Source organism: Nannobrachium achirus, assembly GCF_963921795.1.
Source record: "Nannobrachium achirus genome assembly, chromosome: 2".
In the NCBI taxonomy this organism is placed as follows: domain Eukaryota; kingdom Metazoa; phylum Chordata; class Actinopteri; order Myctophiformes; family Myctophidae; genus Nannobrachium; species Nannobrachium achirus.
Window position 1 is genome coordinate 29319130 of NC_137811.1, and position 24278 is coordinate 29343407.

Here is a 24278-nt window from a genome sequence, read left to right on the forward strand (position 1 = left end):
CTTTTCTTCCCACAACTAGACTAAGGATTTATATTGTCTGTGTTATTGTTTACAACCACAATTATTCACGTGATCGCGGTTCACTAGTTTTTAGTAGGCTATTAGTGTAGGCTTAAAAGCCTTTATCCTCATCTAATCTTGCGCTAATGCACACAACTGTTTTTGCCATGTTTTAAGGCCGTGTAGGCTTTTCAGAAGTTAATTTAATGTTTTCCATTAAATGATTTCCTTTATCGTCATCTTCCGCTAATGCACGCAACTGTTTTCGCCAGGTTTTAAGGTCTTATTTTAGTTGTTTCTCATAAGCTCGCAACCCTCCTTGCCCATCGGCCCCCACCTTTGCGCACAGATTCACCGGGAAATACTCGGTCGCAGACTAGACTAGAGACTATACAGTAGTATTATAGACCACTTGACATGATTTAGAATACGATTGTGCAACAATGGTTTCCTTGTGAATGTCACATTTTCTCTCTGGCCAGCAGATACCGGTATATAGGGTGAGACTGAAAATACATACAATGGTTGTATAGATTGTTGTGGTTTGATTCTTTGAGTTATAAAAGAACGTGTGTAAATAATGTTGATTTTGTCCTCATGAATGAATGTTGAACAATACTATTCCCTTTCTCTCTCCTTATCAGATGCTACTCCACCTCTTCAGCGATGCTAATTACAACCTCTTGGGCTTCAATGCCACCTACACCTTCTCTTTGTGTCCCGGAGCCTGTGGGGGCCATGGCCGCTGCGATTCAGCCACTTCCCAGTGCCAGTGCCACCAGGGCTGGGGAGGTGTGGACTGTACCAGCCCTCTCTGTTCCCCCCAGGCTTGCGCCCAGCACGGCCAGTGTGACAAGGTCAGAGAAGATAAAAGTACAGAAATGTACATCAAGCTCATTTCTGTAATAAGCTATTATTACAGAAATGTGCTTATTATATTTTTAATGTTATTTTGTGATGCATAATGTATTAAGCTTATTGGTTTTAAATACTGCTTTATAATTTTTATTATTATTATTATAGCAATGCCATTATGAAATGGACTCTTGGAAGAATTGCCTAAATGGGCAAAAAAATATACTATTTTAGGCTTATTTAATTTCCAACGGTTATATGTGGACATAATGGACACCACAGTCTGTAGAGATGTCTCTGAATGAGGTTCCTGTGAGCCTCTTTAATTGGGCATTAGATTTGTTTGAAGAACTCGTCTTTTGCTTCTGTAAAATTGCTTTTGACATTGGCTTGGTTTTTGCCACTCGGCTGTACTCTCTCGCTCTCTTTCAGAAAGGAGAGCGCTGTCTGTGTAGCTCGGGCTTCCTGGGTCAGAGCTGCCAACTGGGCCTCCGTGACGACAGCGGAGGGGGGCAGTGGTGGAGCGTGAGTGAAGGTGACCCCTACATGCCCCCAAGGACAGGATCTGCTGGAGTCTACCTTTCCTCTACTGGAGCAATGTATATGTTTGGAGGTGAGACGCCTACTGTACAGTACTTACTTGAGGAAAACATTTAATTTAATTTGTTTAATTTATGATTTTGTGATGAACAAGTGACCTGTCTTTTTACACAGTCAGAGCCGCAATGTATTCGCTTAACATCATTTTCTTATGTGATATGTTTCAGGCTTTGATCTGAACAGAGCTCTAGGCGACCTGGTCAAATACAACTTCACTTCCAACCAGTGGGAGAACAGGTCCTACGGTCACTCTCCTGTAAGTACATGTTGCATGCTGAAAATACATTTTCATTCAACCTTTTATTGAAAACTTTGCGGAGAGATCATTGAGGGAGACCCTCATTTACAATGATGCAGAGATTACAAATATATACAGTAAATAACATAAGAACAACAAAGGCAATATGTTGACAATTATCAGGTAAAACAGTTGCATGTTGACAGCAATCAGTGAAACGGTTTGCATAGGTAGTGAACGGTTATTGAGTAAATTCTAAAAATGGCCAATAGATACTAGAGTATTTAGTTTTAGATCTTATTTCAACGTGTTCCAAAAACCAAGTGCACCAATACATTGGTCTTTCCCAGTTCAGATTTGGCAAAAGATCCACTACAGGATCTTCCATAAAAGCCCAATAAAGGACTATTTCATGAAGGCAAAGATAAAAACATGAGTTTGATACTACAATAATAATACAACAATAAAACAAAAACATAATTTTACATATTGTAATAACGGTTTAGGAAAACGAGCGCTAGTGTTACACGGGCTCCTTTCATGCTGTTTTCACAAATTGCAGATTAGGACTGCCTAACAAAACGTTTCAGTCCGTGAGACTTGTTTTGCTTTAATCCCTGCACTCTGAACACAATTGCACTCATTCATGATGATCACCATAATGTACTTCTTCTCATTCTCCTCCTGGCTCTCTGCCCGCCCCTCCTCTGGCCCAGGCTGCCCGTCACTCCCACACAGCAGTGGAGTGGAAGGGGAATATGGTTATCTTCGGAGGCGAGCTAGCCGACGGCACTCTAGCCAGCGATGTCTGGATGTACCGCCCTGCCCAGGATGACTGGCAGCAGCTTGGCCTATCAAATTCGCCCGGAGCTCCTAAGCTGGCCAATCACGCGGCAGCTGTGGTGGACTACCATCTCTATGTATTTGGAGGTATAGTCACCGACCTGTGTGTGTGTGTGTGTGTGTGTGTGTGTGTGTGTGTGTGTGTGTGTGTGTGTGTGTGTGTGTGTGTGTGTGTGTGTGTGTGTGTGTGTGTGTGTGTGTGTGTGTGTGTGTGTGTGTGTGTGTGTGTGAGAGTGTGAGTGAGTGAACACTTGTTGGGAGACATGGAGTATGTACACCTGAGATACATGGCTTAAAGTTCTAAATCACCACGACTGATTTCTGTCATTTGGATTCCATAGAAGCCAGCATGTTGCTCTCAAGCTCTTGTAGATTGGCTAGATCTTATAAAATGCTCAGTTATTATTTTAAGATTAGAGCATTTGAAGTGGTCAAACTAACAATATGTTCAGAAACATCGTCTAGTCTCAGGATATTCCATGCAAAAGCAAAGGTGTGATTTCATAAATGTATATATTGTGTTAATTGTTAAGGCAACAGCGGTAGTGCTCCTTTCACACTGATTAACAAATAGCACATAATGACTCGGTCATGAGATTTTATTTTTGCTTTAAACCATCCATGGGGAGAATAAAGATCAACTTGGAGTTTGTACTTTTCACAGGGCGCACTGAGGAGGATATGTTCTCGTCGTCTCTGTACCGGTTCAATCTGTTGGGCATGGGGCTGTGGGAGACCGTTCAGTCCACAGGGGGGAAGCCCCCCGCCACCGCCGGACACTCCATGGTGTTCCACAGCCCCTCCAGAACTCTGCTGGTCTATGGGGGCCACAGGCCCACCACTGCCAGGTACACATACACACACACACACACACACACACACACACACACACACACACACACACACACACACACACACACACACACACACACACACACACACACACACATACACACCAAAGGCACCTAGTTAAAGTGGCAGATGGTGAGATCTGTTTACATAAGTACACAGGGGGGTGTTTTTCTTACTGGTTGTTAATGATGTAGACAACAGGTTGCTGTGTAATTATGGGATGTGTGTGTGGGCGAAACACATGCACTGTTGGCTGTGTATCACAGTGTATGTGTATAGCTAAGAATGAAAGTAATCGTGAACAAGGGTATATCACAGTTTGTTTTCCATAATGAGTTGGCATATTGTTAATATGAAATCTTTTTCATATAAAAAAGAGTGCAATAAAATAAGTAAGCTCCTACAGTCACTGATACTCGTAAATATTTATCATTGTCACAGTTTCTAGGGTTAAGGTTTTTTCTATTTGGGTCCCCATTTTGGGTCCCCATCCGGAATCTGTAAATTTACTATAATATTTTTTCTTTTGTCTTAGCAATGCAACAAATACAAAAAAATATTATTGAACTCAAGTCTCCATGGTGTGAGTAATCAATAGGAAAAAAAAACATTTTGGTGGTGAACTACTCCTTTAAAGTTACAAAAAACAATTTAGGGGGTGAACTACTACTTTAAAGTTGCCTGAGACATGTGAAAACCTCCTGTTCTCCCTCTGCCCTATCCAAGGTTCAGCGTGAGGGTGAACAACACTGACGCGTTCCACGTTGACCAGCGCTTCTGGACAGCATTTCGTTCCCGTTTCCCGGCCACAGGTCCCAGAGAGAGGGCCTTCCACTCGGCCGTCGTCATCGGCAACTACATGGTGGTCTACGGTGAGTGTGGTGACAGAGAGTCAGGGGTGCAGGCTGGCAGACAGACTGATATCTAATATCTTGTGGTTAGATCCAGTGTGTCGACGACAGGGCAGGATTTCCCTGTTTTGACTGCAGGGTGGGTGCCTGGTAAACCACCCTGGTCAGGGGTGGTTTACCAGGCTGGTGGTTTACCAGGCTAGGTGATGTTGCATGCACAGCATCCACAGCAATTAAATGCATCACTCTATATTGGTAATGTTAGTAATTATTTAACTGTTTAACCATTACCCAGCAATAAGAATCGTGACCCATTAATTACCTATCCACTTCATGCCTTGTAAGGCCTTCATGGAGCGCTTTCACTTGTCCCGGTCAGCTGCTGCAGTCCTCACTTCAGAGTTCAGACCATGATGTCCATCTTGCCTCTCGACAGTACGCCTTCAGGTGGACTTTGGTCTTCCTTTTCTTCTTCTCCCTTCTGGTGCCCATGTCATTGCTATGTTGCAGTCGCTGTTGTGGTCCTGCCGTAGTATGTGTCCTATGTATCATCTTCCATCTGCGTAGCTTCACTTCTTCACTCAGCGGCTTCATCTCAGCTCTTTCTAGCAGGTTTTCAGTTCTGACGTGATCTTGCCAATGTATACGGAGTATCCGACGTAGGCATCTATTATGGAATACATCAACTGCTTTGTTGTCTCCTTTGTTCATTTTCCATGTTTCACATCCGTAGCAAGACTGGCACCACTAGTGTCTTGTACAGTCTTAGTTTTGTACTTCTTGTGATGCTGTTGGAGCTCTAAGATGAATGCACCTTTTGCTGGGGGGAGGGGTGGGGTTGGGGGGTTTCATTTTTAACCTTTCTTTCCCAAACCTGATACATTGAGGCAGCCAGCCTTTGACCGTACTACCTGTATTGTTAACGATCCTGCTAATAAAGTATTCAATCAATCGTTTAACGGTTAATGACTGTCAAAGTTGGTCGGTTATCGATCACAGTTTAATTATTATTATTTTATTGGCATATTATGTATACATTTACACCCACGACACGTGAGTAGATATCGGACAGTAGGGTTCTTCTGCTGACTGATCTTAATCTTTCCTTGTTTATCCATTTCTTTCCATGCAACCTGTTATTCTCAGGGGGGAATGTGCATATCCATTACCAAGAGGAGAAGTGCTACGATGAGGAAATCTTCTTTTACCACCTAGGATGTCACCAGTGGGTTTCTGCTGGGGAGAGTCTGCTACACAGTGAGTCCCAGTAGACAAAGTCTCAATGTACCTTACACTCTCTCACTTGCACACATTAACATGTACAATCACAAACGCTGCACATCGTGTACAGTTTTTAACCACATTCAACCTGGCATCCCTATTATCATCTTAAACATTTCCCAAAAACCATAGATCGGCTATTTTCACTATCACTACGATATCTTCTCGACGTCAAGTATCAATAATGGCTTAAAAGACAACTTTGATGACCATTGACTGGAACGCTACACAGTATACTGTGTAGGGCTCGAGCCTATTGTCAGGTCACCTCCCGCTTTCCCAAGATGCCTCACAGACATTCGTGGAATATTGTGACTTATTGGGAGCTAGTAAGCCTACAGTAAATATTAATAAAGAAATCGACGGCTTATTGTGTTTAAAAATACAGAATTAGTCAGTTGTATGCATGCACACTCAAATATAAATAGCTAAAATCTCTAAAACGATAGAAAGAACAAAGAAGTAAAAAAACAAGTTTAAAAAACGTAAGTTGTCCCTTAAATGGTCAACACCACATACTGTATAAATGCGAGTGTCTTGCTTTCTCATAGGAGGTGGGGCCGTGAGAGGGCGGTACTCTCACGTCGCTGCGGTGATGGAGGGCCAGGTACTGCTGGTTGCCGGGGGTTACAGCGGCGTCGCCCGTGGAGACCTTGTGGCTTACAAAGTTCCGCTGTTCATCAGCAGTGATCCACGACGCAGGGTGAGTGAATGCACTGGAAGTTGGGTCATGAAGGAGACTGGCCAACTGGTTGTGTAAGAAGTCAAGGCTGAAGGGGATGTGGCAGTGATGAAGATTACATCAGATGAAGTGTTTGTTAGTGCACTTTGTGATGCTTGCTGTGCCTTGTACATTCTTCAGGATGCTGTGTGTGCTGAGGCGCCTGACGAGAGCATGTGTTTGAAGAATCCAGAATGCAGCTGGTGTGAAGGTCGCTGTCGGGAGTACCAGCCCGCCAACCCAGTAAGTCCCACCACCCCATTGCACCCCGTCTTCAATGTGGAATGAACCTTTTTTCTAATATGTGCAAGCTGTAAATCAATGCATTGCGTTGACTATAGACAGAAGCTCTAAACTCTAATCAAATTGTTCTACTGTAATATATAGCAATTAATCCCATATGATTGTATATCCCATAGCTCCAATAAAACAACTACCCCTATTCTCCAGTTAACCTCAACATTTGTACTGTGCTACAGTTACTGAGGTTATCGTGAATTTAGCAGCATTAACATCTGTCATGCTTGGTTGTCTTTGTCATGGGTAACCTAACCGACCACCACTTGTGTCGTCCACAGTGTGGCAGCACCGGTTGCCTGGGTCTCGCCCGCTTCCTGTCCGACTGCCAGTCCTGCCTGGTGTTCAGTGGCACCCCGCCCTCCCTGGCTCACGCCCCTGGAGACTTCGGCTGGTGTGTCCAGAACGAGTCTTGCCTACCGGTGTCAGGTGAGATGCAGGGAGGGAGGAAGGAGGGAAGAAAAGGAAAGAGGGGAGGGGTTTGTTCTGTTGTGCTCTGACGAAAAGGTTGGGAGGTGACATGGGAGATGATTCCCACTGAGACTCTTTTTTTGGGGGGGGGCACGCGTCAATAGATGAAGCGAGATGACCCGACTGCGCTCGCTTGACAAGCAATGGGCAACTCCGACAGCAATCCGAGTTGCCTCTCCTGCTGCAAACGTGCTTGGGCACAGTCAGGTCACCTCGTTTCTCACCCTTTTTTTGTGAACGCACCACCCAAACGAGATGCATTGACAGCACTGGTTTCAGTCCATTTGACAGTACTGGTTTCAGTCCAGTAAATGCATCGTATGAAAACTGTCTTTTTTCTTTTAAAACAAAATACATGATATAATCTCATAAAGAGGTCAAGTGTGTCTTCTGTTGTGTGCTGACCTCTCCCTCTCGGTCTCGCAGAGCGAAGTGCGTGCCGCGTGGACCAGATCTCTGGGGCGTACGGCTGGTGGGGGGAGCGTACCCGTTTCTTAACCTCCCTCCACTCCTGTCGCACCGAGAACTATGTCCCGGGACTGCACCTGCTCACCTTCCAGCACCCCCGCAACGACTCCCAGCCTGACAAGGTACGGAGTCCCAAATCTTAAATCCTGTTGCTATGTAACTACTACAGCACTAACCCCCCTACTCCTCCTCTTCCTCTGCTTCTACTTAACCCTCCAAGTCTGCTTTGACACTGCAACCCCCTAATTTAACCACATGAGCCTTTAGCATCCCTATTCTGGGCATGTTATAGGTGAACATTCAGAGAAAATAGCAGATCTACAAGCTCACAACGTGTCACGCTGTGATGTGCTGTGAGCTTGTAGATATGCTATTTTCACTATATTTTTTGTAATATACAGTATATGCATTTTTTAATCTTGTAAAATGGCTATTTTCGCTATTTGAGATATATGGTGGTTAAACTTAAATGTCACAATGTCTTTTATTGTTCTAATTCTCTTTTATTTCCATTCTCCCCTGCTGCTTTTTGCCACATGCTCATAGAGAGGCGTACTCTATGTCATAAGTAGACTGTGTGCAGCAGCCAGTAGACAATAGTGCCTCTGTTGATGGGTGTCCACATCCTCCTCCATCTATCCATCCATCCATCCTCCACCTTCCTCCATCCATTCTCACCCCACCTCCCCCAGGTATCCATCCTCCGAAGCACCAACATCATCCTGAGCCCCACCACGGAGATGGACGTGGCTCTGCAGTTCCGCGGCTTCATCCACCCTCTGTGGGGAGCGCCTCCGCCCGTCCCCCCACCCAGCGAGACCGTCTCCATGTGGGCTCGCATCCAGAGGCTCCACTTTGAGGCCCGCATGGCCCCGGGCTCCAACTCCAACCAACTGGTGAGAGGCATCCGTTCCCAAATGACACTATAGGGTGCTGTTTCCCAAACACTGGGTCGGGAACCATTTGTGGGTCACAGACAGATTGTTGTGGGTCCCTTAGTGTTTTGTTTCCTACAGTTAGTTTTTAATTATTATCCAAAATATTTCATGAATTAAAAACAAAATTCAATGATTGTTTTTCAGTAATTACATGAAGAAATCAATGAAAAATCGAAGAAATTCCAAAAATTAGAAGACAAATGTTTAAGAAGTCGTGAAAATAGCCAATCTACAAGCTCACAACGCTGCTCGAAGCGACGCATTGTGAGCTTGTAGATTGGCTTTTTTCACTACTGTGGGGGACCCGGGGCAAACGTCTAATTTCTCTTTTGGGTTTAGAGCTTAAAAGTTTGGGAACCGCTGCACTAGGGAATCTTAAAGTTGCAATGCGGGAACTTATTTTAATGAATACTTTATTTTAATCTTTGTCATTACAACAAAATAATCGTTATGGTATAACTAGACATCTGCAGTGGTCTAGGTGGTCTCTCCCTACATTGATACATTTAAACCTGGGTGTTGGTACGACACCTAGTGGTTGATATCGGCACATCCTGAAGCTCCTAATGCCTTATTGGCAGAGTGGTAGAAAGTTGGTCTCTCATGCAGGGAGAGCTGGACTTTAATACCATTAGAACATGGAAGTTATGGATTACAGCTTTCACTTCTGTTCTGACAAATAGACAAAAGAAGGCTGGATGTTGGTAAGGTTCATTGAACATCTGCTGGTTTTATTTTGTATTCATTTTTTCAAATGATATTGTTAATGGATACTGAGAGCTGGTTTTGTCAGTACAAATGTCAAATAATGACACATTACGGTGAAAGAGCTACATTTTGTAATTGCTATTTTATTATGCCCTTCTCCAACCTTCTTTACCTCTGTCCTACTCCTAACCTCCCCGCCCTCCCTTCTCCTTCTCCTCCTCTCCCTGGGTTGCGGTGAGAAGGAGGTGGTCGGTCGCTGGGCAGCTCAGCAGGAGAAGGAGCTGAAGCTGCTGACCCGTCCGGACGGCAGTCGTCTTTTCCCCAACCTCACCCGGGGGAACCGCTACCTGGTGCAGGCCGAGGGCTACCTCAACAACTCTGGCTCTGGACAAACCAGCGAGATGGCCCTCATCTGGAACAGGACGGCACTGCCGGGAGGAAGTGTGAGTGCCAAGTCCGAATTACATATCGTCGTTGTCGGGTGGAAACCTCGTATCTCCAAGTTTCAAATGTGTACGTTCTTTCGCAAAGTAATGCCCTGCTTCATCATACAAGGCCGTCGCGCCAAAGTAGTGAAAACAGCAGATCTACAAGCACACAACGCCTCGCACCGCGAGGCGTTGTGTGATTGTAGATCGGCTGTTTTCACTAGTTTAAATCATTTTTAAAATGATAAATGCAAAACGAACGGTTTTGGACATACAAGGTTTCCACCTGACAGCGACGATATGTATATAGCAGGAAGTTGTCGTGGTGACAAAAATTAAGCGTCGCATTTGCGATGTGGTGTGAGCTTGTAGATGGGCTGTTTATGCTTTAAGTACATTGGGTTGGATGTAGGGCAGAAAACAAAAACAAGCACTCTCAGTCTGTATATAACGCTGTCTGTATATAAAGCAGTTTTGTACACAGCTCACAAAGATTCACTGTGAGAAAGAAATGTAGCCAGCACACCGAACTTTTAATTCATCTGGGCATGGACAGTCACGGCATGGACAGTCACGGCATACACAAACGCGTTTCGGTGTCAAGCCTTCCTCAGCGCGTATCAAACACTCTCTAAGTATGTAGGGCTTCAGCTGATAGCCATAGGGCCTGACTTCTAGCACAGTGGAACAGTGTAGTGTATGGAATATTGAATCATTGTGCAGCTGCACACGAGAGGGGTCCAGTAATATGAGTGAAACAGAAGTATGTATTTTAACCACTTTAACCATCATTCTATTCTTTAGCTATTCAAAGATGGCAGATATACAAGCACTCTGTGCCGCGCTATGAGCTTTTAGATCTGCTATTTTTGAAAAAGTGTGTTTTAAGCAAACATTTTAACTCAAATCTTTTCTTCTGGGGTGTCCCTGCTACATAATATTTTGAGACGGGGTCCGCGGCCAGATACATACGAAAGATCTTCTTCCTGCTTCCCTAGTCGCTTAGTCTTGTTTAATTTCTTTCTAGGAGATCTCCTTCCTGTTCTTGGAGCCGTACCGCTCGGGGTTCTGTTCGGGGTACATGTCCTGCCTGGCCTGTCTGTCGGACCAGTCGTGCGGCTGGTGTCCGTCCCTGGCCCGCTGCCTCCTGCGGGCCAACCAGGAGGAGGAGCCCTGCCCCGAGGAGCACGGAGCCACCCAGCGCCATCTGCTGTTGGCTCCGCAGCACTGCACGCTGTGCGAGGAATACAGGGACTGCTCAGCATGCACTCAGGTGACCGTGTTCAGTTTTGCGATGGGAAATATACAGTACAGTATATCAGTGGTTCTCAACCTTTTCAGGCTGCGACCCCCAAAATAATCTTATTTTAACCGGGACCCCTCCTCCACCCCACCCTGACGAGCACTAAGAATTGAGCCATTGCATTTTTTATAATATGGTTCTAACGCGAGGCGTTGTGAGCATGTAGATCGGCTGTTTTCAAAATTTCTGTCTCTAATATTTGACAATTTGGCCAATGTTTAATTTCTCGTTTTAGAGGTATTATTTAAAAGTCCTTAAATTGTCACTTTAGAAATGCGCTGATACCCTCTATACACTTAAACTTTATGTTGGTTTCTTTACTGTTGAGTGAGAAAACAAAGTTGCACATTAAGTTAATCATCTGGGGACCCCCCCAAAATTATTTGGGGACCTGCCTGGGGGTCCCGACCCACAGGTTGAGAACCACTGCTGTATATGATGGACGTTTGTTTGTCACTGTGCTGCTGTTGCCATTCTATGATGGGTTCCAGTGCAAAATGACATATCGGATGTTGATGCGATGGGTTAAACTCACAATGTTATGTTATTAGTTATTTTATCTAGTTGACTGAATGTTGTTGAGGGCAATGATTGAAAATGAAGTCTAACCTGCAGGACCCATACTGCGAGTGGCAAATCAACTTCAGTAAGAAAGGCGACTACCAGTGCAGCCGGCGGGGAAGACTAGAGGGTTCCATCCGTGACCCAGTGGGGTGTCCTAAAGTCTGCAATCAGTGAGTACTATCTCTGCATCCTCTGACTCAGTTGGCTCAAAACAAACTCACATGGCAATGACATTTTGCCCCAAGGGAAAGGGTAGAGATAATGCATTGGCTGGGAATTGAACCCAGGTCAGCTGCATGGCAAGCAGCTATGCTACCACTATACCACCAATGCTTGAATCGCACCTCAGGGTGAAATGTTACACACTTTCACTTACAATGGTCAGTCAATCATTACAGGTGCGAGTTCCAAACCAAACAGACATTGAAAGTGGAAATTATACTCAGCGAGTCAGCTACTTGTTTATTTTTCACAATATTAACACATAAACAAAATATTAATTGCAGACAGTTGTAAAATGGTAAAAGCAAACAATAAAACAGTGTACGGAATTAATTTGTCCCGTTGAAATCAAATAAATCCTCAAAAGCAAAAAGGAGATTATATGACAAGGCTTTTTCCTCTGTTCATCTACCTTAGGAGGAAGACATGCGGGGAGTGTCTGTCTAACTCAAGCCAGTGTGCGTGGTGTGAGTCTGCCCAGGCCTGCTTCTACTTCGCTGCCTACCTCACCAAGTATCCTTACGGAGAATGCAGAGACTGGTATGACAGGTAAGCGCTGCAACGAGGTCCATGTTTGAGTTTTCCTTGTTTTAACACTTGAGTCACCACTGTTAAAAAAAAAAAAAAAAAAAAAAAAAAAAACATTTTTTTGTTGCTTAAATTTTGTTTGTTAAACTCAAATTACCTTCACAGCATAAAAAAGCACAATATTGTTATAGCTATGCCTTATTCTGTATAGCAGTGGTTCTCAACCTTTTCAGGCCCGGACCCCCCAAAATGATCATATTTGAACTGGGGACCCCCACCCTGACAAGCACTAGGAATGTAGGAATTGAGGCATTATGTTATTTTATATAATGTTAAAATAGCATATCAGCTATTTTCAAAATGTTTGCCTCTTACTTACATTATTTGACAACTTGGCCAATGCTTGAACCAGTTTTTGTAGTATAGTTTGTTGATTACTTTTGATGCAGTAATGCTTTTTTGTTGTTGTGGTATTAAATAAGTCTTAAGAGTCCTTCAATTGTCACATTAATGTCATCTGGGGACCCCCCATAAATCATGTGGGAACCCCCCTGGGGGTCCTGAATCACTAGAGTAGAAAATGGCATTCTATGTACATTTCAGTCAGTGTTGTATAATTCACTGTTTGTATTTCCTCTACGTCCCAGCGTCCACTCGGTGCCCCAGTGTAAGCAGTGCTCAGCTTTGAGTACTTGCACAGACTGCCTGCGAACATTCCAGTGTGGCTGGTGTGGTGACTACAACAACCCTACGATTGGAAAGTAAGAATTGGCAAACATGGGATTTAATGTGCAGAGACCCGACACAGATAAAACTGGCTTCCAAAATGTCAGAATTGCATTATAGGCAGAAATTCTAAAAAAAGAAAAATAATAGTGTATATTATATTCTTAATTTATGATGTGGTACGGAGGTGAAGAACGGCAACAATAGCCAATCTACAAGATTGTAGATCGTCTATTTTGACCGCACAACAACGTCATGCGATGTAGTATACATCAGGCTTAAGAGGCTGAATACCAGCAGGGTGTTTTTATCTCCCCTTTCCCATGTCTGCTCTACTTTATTGTTATATTCAGCATTGTTGGCACCTAACTCCCATTCTTTCACAAAGGGCAATTACTGAGTACGAATGAGTGCCCTTGATTGTCGCTGTGTTTTTCTTTACCATTCCTTACCTGTCTGTACGCAGATGTCTGAGAGGAGACTGGGCAGGGATGGATGACCCCTCTGTCTACAACTGCAGTGTGGCTGTGGCTGAAGCCAGGGCTGCCAAGTAAGAAACCTGAAACCCTATTACATTGTGCACAAGGTTTCCTACTACTGTATACTACTGTCACACTGTGAAAGTGTTAGCAATCAATGTCAGTTTACATTCTCAGGCAGTCAGTGCAATATAATGATTTCAATATTGTGAATCATGATACACAATTGTCTTCTAAATGGACATTTCTAAGCCATTACTAAGTCAGGTGATTGGACTTTCTAGTACCATGCAGTCTAATTTCATGAACACCAACTAGACTTTTTCATGTGATTTTCCATATACTGTAGATTTTACATCGGAAGCAGTCTGTTTTATTGTTTTCCCTCATATTACCCATCTCTTCAGTGGCATACTGACTTACAGTATCAGTACAATAGGAATGCAGTGACAATGGCTACTGTTGTTAGACTTGATACTGCTGTTATTGTACGATGACTTTAAACAACCAAAAACGGATTAACTCCTTGCTAATTTTGCAAGCGCAAGGAAAAAGAAAAGACTGCAGCAGAAAGGGTTGTATGCTGTTAGCTCTTTATTGCAAACACAGACAAATGCAATGCAGTCTAATCTCACAGACTTCTAACACCAGCAATTAGGCTACACAGGGGAGACATCCTCACAAAGAGATGCTACAAAATGCATATATAAAACTGTAAACGTTCAGCCCGTTTCACACTTAATCTTGTCTCTTGTCCTTCAGCCCAGACCCCCAGACGTTGGCCCCGCCGCGGCCCATTGAAATGGACATGGACATCGAACTGGAACGCCTGGAGCTCCTGGATGAGGGAGACTGGGATGCAGTCTGGTCCTATCCTTCCTGTCCCGACGTGGAGGAGTGCAGGCTGGGGCTCCACAATTGCCACCCCTTTGCCACATGCGTCAACACCCCCACCTCCTACGAGTGCCACTGTGAGAGGGGATACACGGGGGACGGCACTCTGCACTGCAACCAGACGTAGGGAGCCACCATTTTACTTACTTATGCTATTCACTCCCTGTGGTGCACAAGGCATCGATAATGTTTCTCCACCAAAGACCGTGCCACCATCTTACCTTGTGTTAACACCTGTCCTGTTTGAGTCACTTCCCCTGCCTGTCAGACTTGTAAATACATGTTAAATGTGACATTACATTTTGAACTAGCATGATTTAATTCTGACACTTTTCACTCCTTTATTGTATCCTTTATTGTATTTATTGTATCATTAATGTTCATGTGTATAGTGGTGTTAAGTTTGTCTACTATAGTGATTATTGTTTATTGTCATACCTCCAGACAAGGTCCCCCATTGGGATATCAGCGCCATCTGGCGCTGCAACAGAGTAAAACTCATAAGCTCCCGTACGAGAAATATCATTTGTCGGTAGGGCTGTCAATCACAAACGAGGGCACCGCCCCCGAGTGTATATAAGCCCTGCGGGCTATCATAACTTCCTCTTCCGCACCTCTGCTTACCTGCAACTAGTGTCGCGAACTCAGCCATATAAGTATAATTTTCTTTAAAGTTTAGCCTAAGCGTTGACTAGGAAAGTCGGCCACTGGCCTTTAGAGATTATTCTCCTGTACGTTCTAATTCTATTCTTCCTAACAGTTCGGTCTCTTTTCTTCACTTTCGCTTTGAGTCTTTACTTCTTCTCTGTACGTTCTGCCACGTGTCTCCCTGCCTTAGCTTAGCTTCGCTTAGCTTCGGTTAGCTCACGATGGCAGCTCGTCGACCTACAGTTAGCAGCCTGCTAGCTAGGGTACCGAAGAAGTGCGGCCTTCCCAGCTGCAAAGGCCTCATCGCCAATGAAGATACACATCTGTTCTGCATTGTCTGCATGGGGGTAGGACACGCCTTGGCCTCTCTGTCCCCTCCGGCCCCGGCCACGGGGGTGAACTGTGCTGAATGCCTCCAGTACGATGTTCCAGCCCTCGAGGCACGATGCGAGATCGCTGCCGCAGGCTACGGCCTTCACACCACGGTCTCCGCCGGAACCCTCCCAGACACCTCTCCTCGTGTGCCGGACAGCGCTGAACGCCACAGCGCTGCTTCTCGCCACGTGGTTAGGCCTCCAGCGGCCTCGCCCTCTGCTAGCTTCGGTAGCCCCGTTGCTAGCGGGTCTGCGGCCCCTGTTTCCACTGCTGTTTCTCCGACGGGCTCGACTGGTGCCGTGCCCAAGAAGAGAACATGCAAGACCGCCCACGTTGTTTCTCCGCCAGCTACAACGTGGATCGTCCCCCCCAAGGAATTCCACCCTCTAGTCGTCGGGGACATTCCTCTCTCCTTCTCCGTCCCCCAGCTACGGGCTATGCGGCCACCTAGCCCCGTCTCCTGGCATGCTAGCGACGGAGACGAACCGGAGCTAGAGGACTACGACATGGAGGAGGTGGACACGGAGGGTGAGTACTCGGAGGAGGACGAGTCCTCTTTCCCCTCCGGACAGGGCGGAGGCGCGGCCAGGGTGGTTCCTCATGCCGAGGCTTCCATCTCCGCCGCGTCCTCCCAAGCCCCTTCTGCCTCTCTCCCCCCTTCCATGCCGGCTGGGGCGAGAGGGGCAGCGGCGCAAGACCCAGACTCCATCCCCATGGACGAGCTCTCGGTGCTGGAACGCGCCGCCATCCGGTGTGGCCTGGAGCTGCCACTCGGAGATGCGCCACTCGGACCACGGGCTAGGATTCCTCTCCTGGGCCAGGATTTGGAGTCCTCCCCCCCGCGTCGGATGGAAAAGCTACCACTAGTCCCAGGCTTTGCAGAGGCCCTGCATTCAACCTGGACTACACACAAGGACCCCCCCAAGCTCCCCTTCCTGGTCGATTACCGCGACTCAGAGAAGGCGGGAATCCCCTTGTGCCCTCCCATGGACAAGCTGATGGCCCAGTCCCTGATAGGGAGCATCAAGCCCAACCATGAGCGGACCGGTCCTGGAGGCCGGCCTCCCCTCAATCTGGCCGTGGGTAAGAAGCCTCCTGGGTTTGCCATCCCCTTTGACGACAAGCAGTCTTCAAGGGTGAGGAACTCTTACAGATCGTCCGCGCTGGCAGCCAGGACGATGAACGCCACCCAGCTGCTGCTTTCCTCCACCAGGCGCCTCCTCAGCGAGATGCGGGAGGTGCCTGACGTGCTGGTGGTGGAAATGGACAAGTCGCTGCGCATGCTGATGGACTTGAATGTCCACGCGATCGAGTGGCTTGGACATGGCATGGATTATTGCATCCAGGCGGAACGTGCCAGGTGGCTAGACAAGGTACAGTGTCCTGGCAGTTCTGGAGAGGAGACCGGGAAGATCCTGCAAGACCTTCCCGGCCACCCTACCTTCCTCATGGGCGGTGGACTGGAGCTTCTCCGCCAGGAGGTGGCGGATAAGAAGATCACTCTGGAGCTCCTGGGAGCCACGACGGACCCCCAGGTACCCAGAAAGGAAAAGAGACAGGGACGGAGCAAGGCCCCTGGTCAGGCTGACAGGGGGCGCTCTTCCTCCAAGCAGGGGAAACAGAACAATCCCCCTAGGACCCCCTCTTCTTCCTCCGCGGGACCCCCTCGCACTGCAGCGGGGGCTCAAGCCCGCTCTCAATCCCGCCACCCTCCCAGGCACGGGATACCGGCCAGCTCCCACAAAGCCCGTGGGAAGCCGCCGCGAAAGTGACACTGGACTCTGGCGGGGTCCCCCTGAAAATTCAGGGGACCCCCCCTTGCAAGCGCAGACGTTTGGACAATATGAACAATTTTTCTTATGCAAAGAATTCAATGTTTATTCCTCCTCTGTGCTCTCCTCCAGTGCCTGTAATAAAAAGTGTGTTGATGAAACAATGCCTGTTTATTTCAAACCCACCTGCTTTACTACAGACGACCCCATTTTGCATGAATTTAACCAGTGTAGAGAAGTCCAGGCTGGAATTTCTTTCCACTCAGATAATATCGCTTCCTCCAGTCATGCAGACAGGTTACAAGCAGAATATTTCTCTTTGCAAAATGTTCCCAGACAAGCTAATTCCTATTCACAGTGGTATAGTCTCTCTAGTGTGCAATACCCCTCTGTCTCCACCGAGCGGCACTGTTATGCCGACTCTAGTTCAGGACAGGAGTTTGGTCTTAGCGTCAGGGAAGAAGCCAACACATATCACCCAGGGTCGGCCTCGTCTTCCCGCAAGGAAGCATATAAAGGCCTTAGCACAGGTTATAAACGTAAATACAATTCCCCGAGCCGGGGATTATGTTACTTATGCGATGAACCCTGTCCCCCGGGCTCCACGTTGTGTGTCGCATGTATTATTAACAAGCGAGGCTTCTTGGAGGTCACGTGTTCGTCCCCCACCGGATACGGAAATAAGCGTACCGGAAACGGAAACGCTCTTTCCGCCGGTGACTCCGCGCCTTCCGGCCCGGAGGTCACGTGTTCGTTCCCCACCGGATACGGAAACAAGCGTACCGGAAACGGAAACGCTCTTTCCGCCGGTGACTCCGCGCCTTCCGGCTCGGCGTCTAGCGGATACGGATACGTGCCCGGATATGGAACCTTTCCCTCCCGGCCCAGTAGTTCCGCTCAGGCGGTACAACCCCAAGGCTTCTCCGTTGCTCAGCAACACGTTAGCACAGTGTGCAGAGCAATGGAAACGTTGCAATCCGAATCACTGGGTGTTTCGGACGGTGACGCGGGGTTACAGACTACAGTTCGCGAAAAAACCCTCCCTATCCAGCAAGGTTATTTATACTCGAGCCCGCGGCTTGAAGGCCGATGCCTTGAGGGAGGAGATAAGCTCACTATTGCGCAAGGGCGCTATAGTGGAGTTATCACGTGACCAGAGCCGTTTAGGCTTCTGGAGCCGTTATTTTCTGGTTCAGAAAAAAGGAGGGGGGCTGCGTCCGATTATGGACTTACGTGCTCTGAACAAGCACTTGAAAAAGTTCAAATTCAGGATGTTGACGTCAGAGTCACTGATGAAATCAGTGAGACAGGGGGATTTCCACTGTTCAGTGGACCTGAAGGACGCTTATCAGCACATCCTCATTTATCCCCCACACAGGAAGTTCCTGCGGTTCGCCTTCGAGGGGCGCCTGTACGAGTACACGGTCCTCCCTTTCGGTCTTTCTCTGAGCCCTCGGGTTTTCGTGAAAGTGACCGAGGCAGCCATTGCTCCACTGAGGCATCAGGGAGTCAGGCTGGCGAACTACATAGACGATTGGATGATTTCCGCCGCCTCCTGCTCAGAAGCGGCGCGCCATACCAATCTGGTGTTGTCACACCTGAAGGCCTTGGGTTTCAACGTCAACTTTGGCAAAAGTATGTTGTTACCCTCCCAGCAGATTTCCTTTATAGGAATATCTCTGGACTCGGCCACCATGTCCGCTCGCCTCTCCCCGGAGAGGGTGGACAGGTTTCTGGCTTGTCTGGGCTCCTTCCGACTGAACCAGGTGGTCAGGTACAAGGAGTGCATGAAGTTGACTGGGCTGATGGCTTCAGCAGTGCAACTTCTGCGTCTGGGCAGGTTTCATATGAGACCTTTCCAGCGGTGGTCACTGGCGCTCAGGATTCCTTCCCTGCAAGGGTACAGGAAGGTGTCAGTCAGCCAGGTCTGCATGGACGCTCTGGTCCCATGGAGGGACCAGGCGTTGTTGACAAGTGGGGTCTCCATGGGCGAAGTGGTGTCACGCAAGGTGATCACCACAGACGCCAGCCGCTCGGGGTGGGGCGCCACCCACGAGGGGCGCTCAGCCAGGGGTCTTTGGACCCAGGCCATGTTGGAGTACCACATCAACTATCTGGAATTAATGGCGATCTACTTGGCGCTCAAGCATTTCGAACCATTTCTCCGGGGTTGCCATGTCCTGGTCAGGACGGACAACACGGCGGCCCTGTATTATCTCAACAAACAGGGCGGCCTCTCCTCGCGGACGCTGGATCAGCTGGCGCGCGAGATGACCCTCTGGTGCTTGCCTCGGTTGAGGTCCATCAGAGCCTCCCATGTCCCGGGCCTTCAGAACGGCGGCGCCGATCTGTTGTCCAGGGGGGAGCCTCGTTACGAGGATTGGTCTCTCCACCCTGCGGTGGTGAGGCAGATTTTCTCCAGGTTCGGTCGACCGCGAGTCGATCTCTTTGCCTCCCAGGAGAACGCGAAGTGCCCCCTTTACTTTTCAGTGAGGGGACCTTCTCCTCTGGGGATGGACGCGTTTGCTTACGAATGGCCACAAGGTCTTCTCTACGCGTTTCCACCCCTGGAACTGATTCTTCCCACTCTGGAGAGGATCAGATGTTCCAACCAGGAGGTTCTTCTGGTGACACCATCCAGGGGAGTGTGGAGGTCTCTGATCACCCCACTGCTCTCTCAACCCCCTTGGCGGCTTCCCTTGCTCAGGGATCTGCTGCGCCAGGCAGGGGACGAGATCTTCCATCCAGACCCACGGGGCCTAGACCTGTGGGTTTGGCCCGTGAGAGGGAGAACCTGCTTGCAGCAGGCTTCTCACCGATGGTTGTAGCCACTATTCAGAGTGCTAGAGCCCCCTCTACTAGGGCTGTGTATGATGGAAGATGGAATGCCTTTTTGGACTGGTGTGAGCTACAGGAGCCACCTGTGGTGGCTCATATAGCTTCGGCCCAGAAGGTGTTAGATTTCCTGCAGGACCGCCTGGACCTTGGTCTGGCGTTCTCTACACTGAGGGGTTATTTAGCGGCTATTGATGCCTGCCACCTGGGGGTGGCAGGCAAAGGCCTTTCTAAAATCCCTGAGGTGGTCCAGTTCATGCATGGTGTGGACCATTTGAGACCTGTGACCAGAGCCTTGTTTCCTGTTTGGGATCTACAAGTGGTTCTTGTGGGCCTTTGCAAGGCACCTTTTGAACCGATTGGGAGGACCTCTTTGAAACATTTAAGTTTCAAAACAGCTCTTTTGCTTGCCTTGTCTACGGCTAAGCGGGTGAGCGACCTTCATGCGCTCTCTGTGAGCCCTGATTGTATGAGGTTTCTCAATAATGACTCCAAGGTTCTTCTTAAACCTCATTTGAGTTTTATTCCTAAGAACCGAGTGGTCCCGAAGGAACCTGTTGTTTTGACGGCTTTCCATCCTCCTCCGTTTGCATCAGAGGAGGATAGGCGTCTTCATTGTCTTTGTCCAGTTAGGGCCCTGAAGGCCTACTGTGATAGGACGGTGGACAGCAGGTCTACTTCTCAGCTTTTCGTGGTCATGAATGCCCGTCAACGGAAAGCGGTGTCCAAACCCACTCTGTCGAGATGGCTTGTGGATGCTATTAGGTTGGCTTACACCCGGTCTGGGTCTGAAGTGCCGGAAGCACTTAAGGCCCACAGTACTAGGGGTGTGTCTACCTCTTGGGCTTTGTCCAAAGGTGTCTCCATTGAGGAGATTTGTGCAGCGGCGAATTGGTCTTCGCCGTCCACCTTTGCGACCTACTATCACCTGGACGTTGCGCCTTCTGCGATGGCGCATACGGTTCTGGGTGCTGCTGCCCTTCCTACTATGTAGTGGGGCGGCTCTCTCCCCTTCCTGAGATAGCATGTTGCTGTCTCTAGAATACGTGGGGGGACCCTGAGTTTTTCCCTTATATGATTGCAATTTTATAAGGTGAACCTGTGTCTGCCCTTAGTGCATAAGGCAGGCCTCGGTCTGTCAGGGTCTTTTTCTGTCTGAACACGCCCAGGCCCTGTGGGTCTGGGTTGGATCAGTCCTGAAAGGGGTCACGTCGGTTGACAGGACCTCCTTTCCGGGTGTGGTCGGTGTGCACGACAGTCTTGTCGGTTCATGACTTCTCGGGGAGTATATGAGTCCCAATGGGGGACCTTGTCTGGAGGTATGACAATAAACGTATAGGTTCCGAACGGAACCATGTTTATTTAATACCGGAGGACAAGGTCCCCCAGAATAAAGCCCCTCGGTTCGCTAGTTGCGGGCGCAGAGGTGCGGCTTTAGAGGAAGTTATGATAGCCCGCAGGGCTTATATACACTCGGGGGCGGTGCCCTCGTTTGTGATTGACAGCCCTACCGACAAATGATATTTCTCGTACGGGAGCTTATGAGTTTTACTCTGTTGCAGCGCCAGATGGCGCTGATATCCCAATGGGGGACCTTGTCCTCCGGTATTAAATAAACATGGTTCCGTTCGGAACCTATACGTTCTATTGCATTCAATTGATTTATACATTTCTCATGTTTATCAACATTAATACTTTCTGAACCCTGCTGCCAAGGACTTGGTAAAATTAAGTGCATATAAATTCTGACATTTTATTCTCTCCCCCCAGTTGTTACAATGAGTGTCGCAAGGGCCAGTGCAGCGGCAGCCCACGGTTCGAGTGTGAATGCTCCCTTGGCTGGACATCCGACCCTGCTACCCTGGTGCTAAGCGGGGTAGAATGTGACGTCGACTGTGGCTGCAACTTCCACTCCACTTGCATCACTGCCCCAGGGATCTGCGACCAGTGCCAGGGTGAGACATGACAGATGGCTGGGCCTAGCTAACCTTTAGTGGTGTCTGTCCTGTTTGTGTACATAGACAATACTATATAAATGTCTTTGATTTGATTGGTCTCTTGTTCAGCCTATCTTCCTTTGGCTTGCTTTTTAGTCAGTTTATATTTAGTTCGTTTTTGTCTTTTCTTTCCTTCGCTCTTTTTCTGTGTTTCTCTTTCTGTCTCTCATATCCTGTCTTCTCTGCCACCCACGTTCAGACTGGACCACGGGCCCCAACTGTGAGCACTGTCGTCCCGGGAGTTTTGGTTCGGCTCTGGCTGGCGGTGGCGGCTGTGTGCCCTGTGAGTGTAACGGCCACGGTGACCCACTGCAGGGCTACTGCCACAACCAGACGGGCCAGTGCTACTGCACACACAACACCCAGGGAACACACTGCGAGTCCTGCCTGCCTGGATACTACGGAGACCCCAGGTGAGAAAACACCTTACAGATTCCTACATCGGTTCTGTTTTTGATTGCCAGTGTGAATATATTCTTTTTATTACATTTTGTATTCGTTTTGAAGCAAGATATTAAAATGAAAAACAATCTCTTAAACTCTGTGTTTTCCACATCACTGTCTGTCTCATAATCGCCCTGTGCAAGTAAAAACCTAACAACACAAGTCTAAGGCTTAGCTCTCTCCATCAAAGCTGACACGCAGTATCTTATCTCCTCTCTGTCCTTCTCTCTCTCTCTCCTTCAGCAACAACGGCACATGCTTCCGCCAGTGTCAAGGACGGTCCATACTGCTCTCCACCACCTCCAGCTCCCCCCTGCCTCTGTCCTCTTCCCTGGGGTGGCGAGGAGGCATCGGGGGAAAGGGAGGCCTGTCCCACTGCCTGTGGGTTCTGTCTGTGACCGAGAACCTGGCTCCATGTCTCCCTGGTCAGCTGTGTCCCCCTGTGGCCCTGACGCTGCACCCCGACTCCCACACACAGTGTGCTGTGAGTACTGACTGGACGTGGTGCAAAGAATTTCACTCCCAATTAATATTGATACCAGCTTCTATAAAATGATTGCTTGACATCAAAGCACATTGTGGACGAGTCATTGAGCCATATCAACTAAAGAGACACACACACCGGGTGTACCCCTTTAGTTGTTGCGGAAGCAGCAACTAAAGCCTTAAATCTCCTGTTTGCAGGGTTCCCACGGTCATGACATTCCTGGAAATATTTTGAAATTAGAAAAATATTTTTCCAGTTTTGGAATTGATCAAGGGTCCTGGAAGGTCCTGGAAAAAATAGCTATGCATTGTCTTTGGTTATTGATTTTGTTAATACCTCTGAAATGACAAATTAAACATTGGTCAAATTGTCAAATATTAGAGGCAGAAATTGTGAAAATTGCAGATCTACAATGCTCACAACGCCTCGTGTTGCGAGGCGTTGTGAGCATGTAGATCGGCTATTTTCACAATAAAACCGTGTTATACAAAATTACTCTACTCTTAGTGCTCGTCAGCGTGGGGGGTCACCAGTTCAAATATGATTATTTTGGGGATCACAGCCTGAAAAGGTTGAGAACCACTGGCATACTGAGTGTTATTGAGCTGAATTATTGTTATATAGTCCTGGAAATCGGGTTAAATATTCTGGAAAGGTTTTGGAAATGAATTGGTAAAGATGTGTGGGAACCCTGTGTTTGTCTCTCAGAGCTCCTACATCTATGTTTTTGATGGCCTTCCTCGCTTCCTGGGCAACGGAGTGGTGCATTCAGACCACAATCTGATTGGGGCGTTTTGTGGGACCACCAGGACCCAGCCAATCACAGTGGAGGCCACCTCGGGTAACAACAGCTACATGCTGCTTGTATTTATTGCACAGATGTGTTCATTCTATAGTTTTAATTGGAAAATGTAATGGTTACTTAACTCATAACTAATCTTTATTTCTTTTACCCTCAGGTGTGATCTCGGTCTACTTTGAGGCCAACGTGTCCTCAGACAGACCCCAGGGCTTCAACGCTTCCTACTGGGTGCGGCGCTGTCGCCAGAGTGCCGACGGCGGTGAGGACGGCTCACCGGTGTGCCAGGGAGACGCTCAGTGCCAAGGAGGCCTCTGCCAGTGTCCCCAGGGCCACGGCGGGCCACACTGTGACCGGCCAATCTGCCCACAGGAATGTGGACTCGGAGAGGGAAGAGGATCTTGTAATATAGTAAGCACTGTGATGCTGCTTTGCAATTAGTCTACTAATATATATATATATATATATACCTAAGTTCCTTGTGAAGAGCTAATTGATTGCTAATTGATATCTTTGCCTGTGTCAGTCTCTGGGAGTGTGTGTGTGCTCCGATGGATGGGGTGGCTCTGATTGCTCTGTTCCCGTGGACTCCAGTAGCTTGGTGTGGGAAACACTATTGAACACACAGTTCACAGTGGTGAGTGACCTAAAATG

The 24278-nt window shown here is 47.7% G+C and overlaps 1 protein-coding gene across 2 annotated transcripts in view; it reads left to right on the top strand.

The window, feature by feature from the left end:
• Positions 1 to 24278, top strand: part of megf8 (multiple EGF-like-domains 8) — a 40635-nt gene that overhangs the window by 2562 nt on the left and 13795 nt on the right. The window contains exons 4-28 of one of the 2 annotated variants that reach the window (XM_080750268.1): positions 645 to 857; positions 1288 to 1468; positions 1623 to 1711; positions 2410 to 2623; positions 3201 to 3384; positions 4115 to 4260; positions 5386 to 5496; positions 6072 to 6223; positions 6383 to 6484; positions 6820 to 6967; positions 7436 to 7599; positions 8170 to 8373; positions 9366 to 9566; positions 10579 to 10824; positions 11470 to 11588; positions 12058 to 12189; positions 12816 to 12929; positions 13361 to 13444; positions 14136 to 14390; positions 21668 to 21852; positions 22094 to 22307; positions 22582 to 22822; positions 23534 to 23666; positions 23785 to 24035; positions 24151 to 24261. In XM_080750268.1, the coding sequence (XP_080606394.1) occupies positions 645 to 857; positions 1288 to 1468; positions 1623 to 1711; positions 2410 to 2623; positions 3201 to 3384; positions 4115 to 4260; positions 5386 to 5496; positions 6072 to 6223; positions 6383 to 6484; positions 6820 to 6967; positions 7436 to 7599; positions 8170 to 8373; positions 9366 to 9566; positions 10579 to 10824; positions 11470 to 11588; positions 12058 to 12189; positions 12816 to 12929; positions 13361 to 13444; positions 14136 to 14390; positions 21668 to 21852; positions 22094 to 22307; positions 22582 to 22822; positions 23534 to 23666; positions 23785 to 24035; positions 24151 to 24261 (4194 nt within the window). The remainder of the gene's footprint in view (positions 1 to 644; positions 858 to 1287; positions 1469 to 1622; positions 1712 to 2409; positions 2624 to 3200; positions 3385 to 4114; positions 4261 to 5385; positions 5497 to 6071; positions 6224 to 6382; positions 6485 to 6819; positions 6968 to 7435; positions 7600 to 8169; positions 8374 to 9365; positions 9567 to 10578; positions 10825 to 11469; positions 11589 to 12057; positions 12190 to 12815; positions 12930 to 13360; positions 13445 to 14135; positions 14391 to 21667; positions 21853 to 22093; positions 22308 to 22581; positions 22823 to 23533; positions 23667 to 23784; positions 24036 to 24150; positions 24262 to 24278) is intronic. The other variant, XM_080750269.1, reaches the window with a different exon arrangement.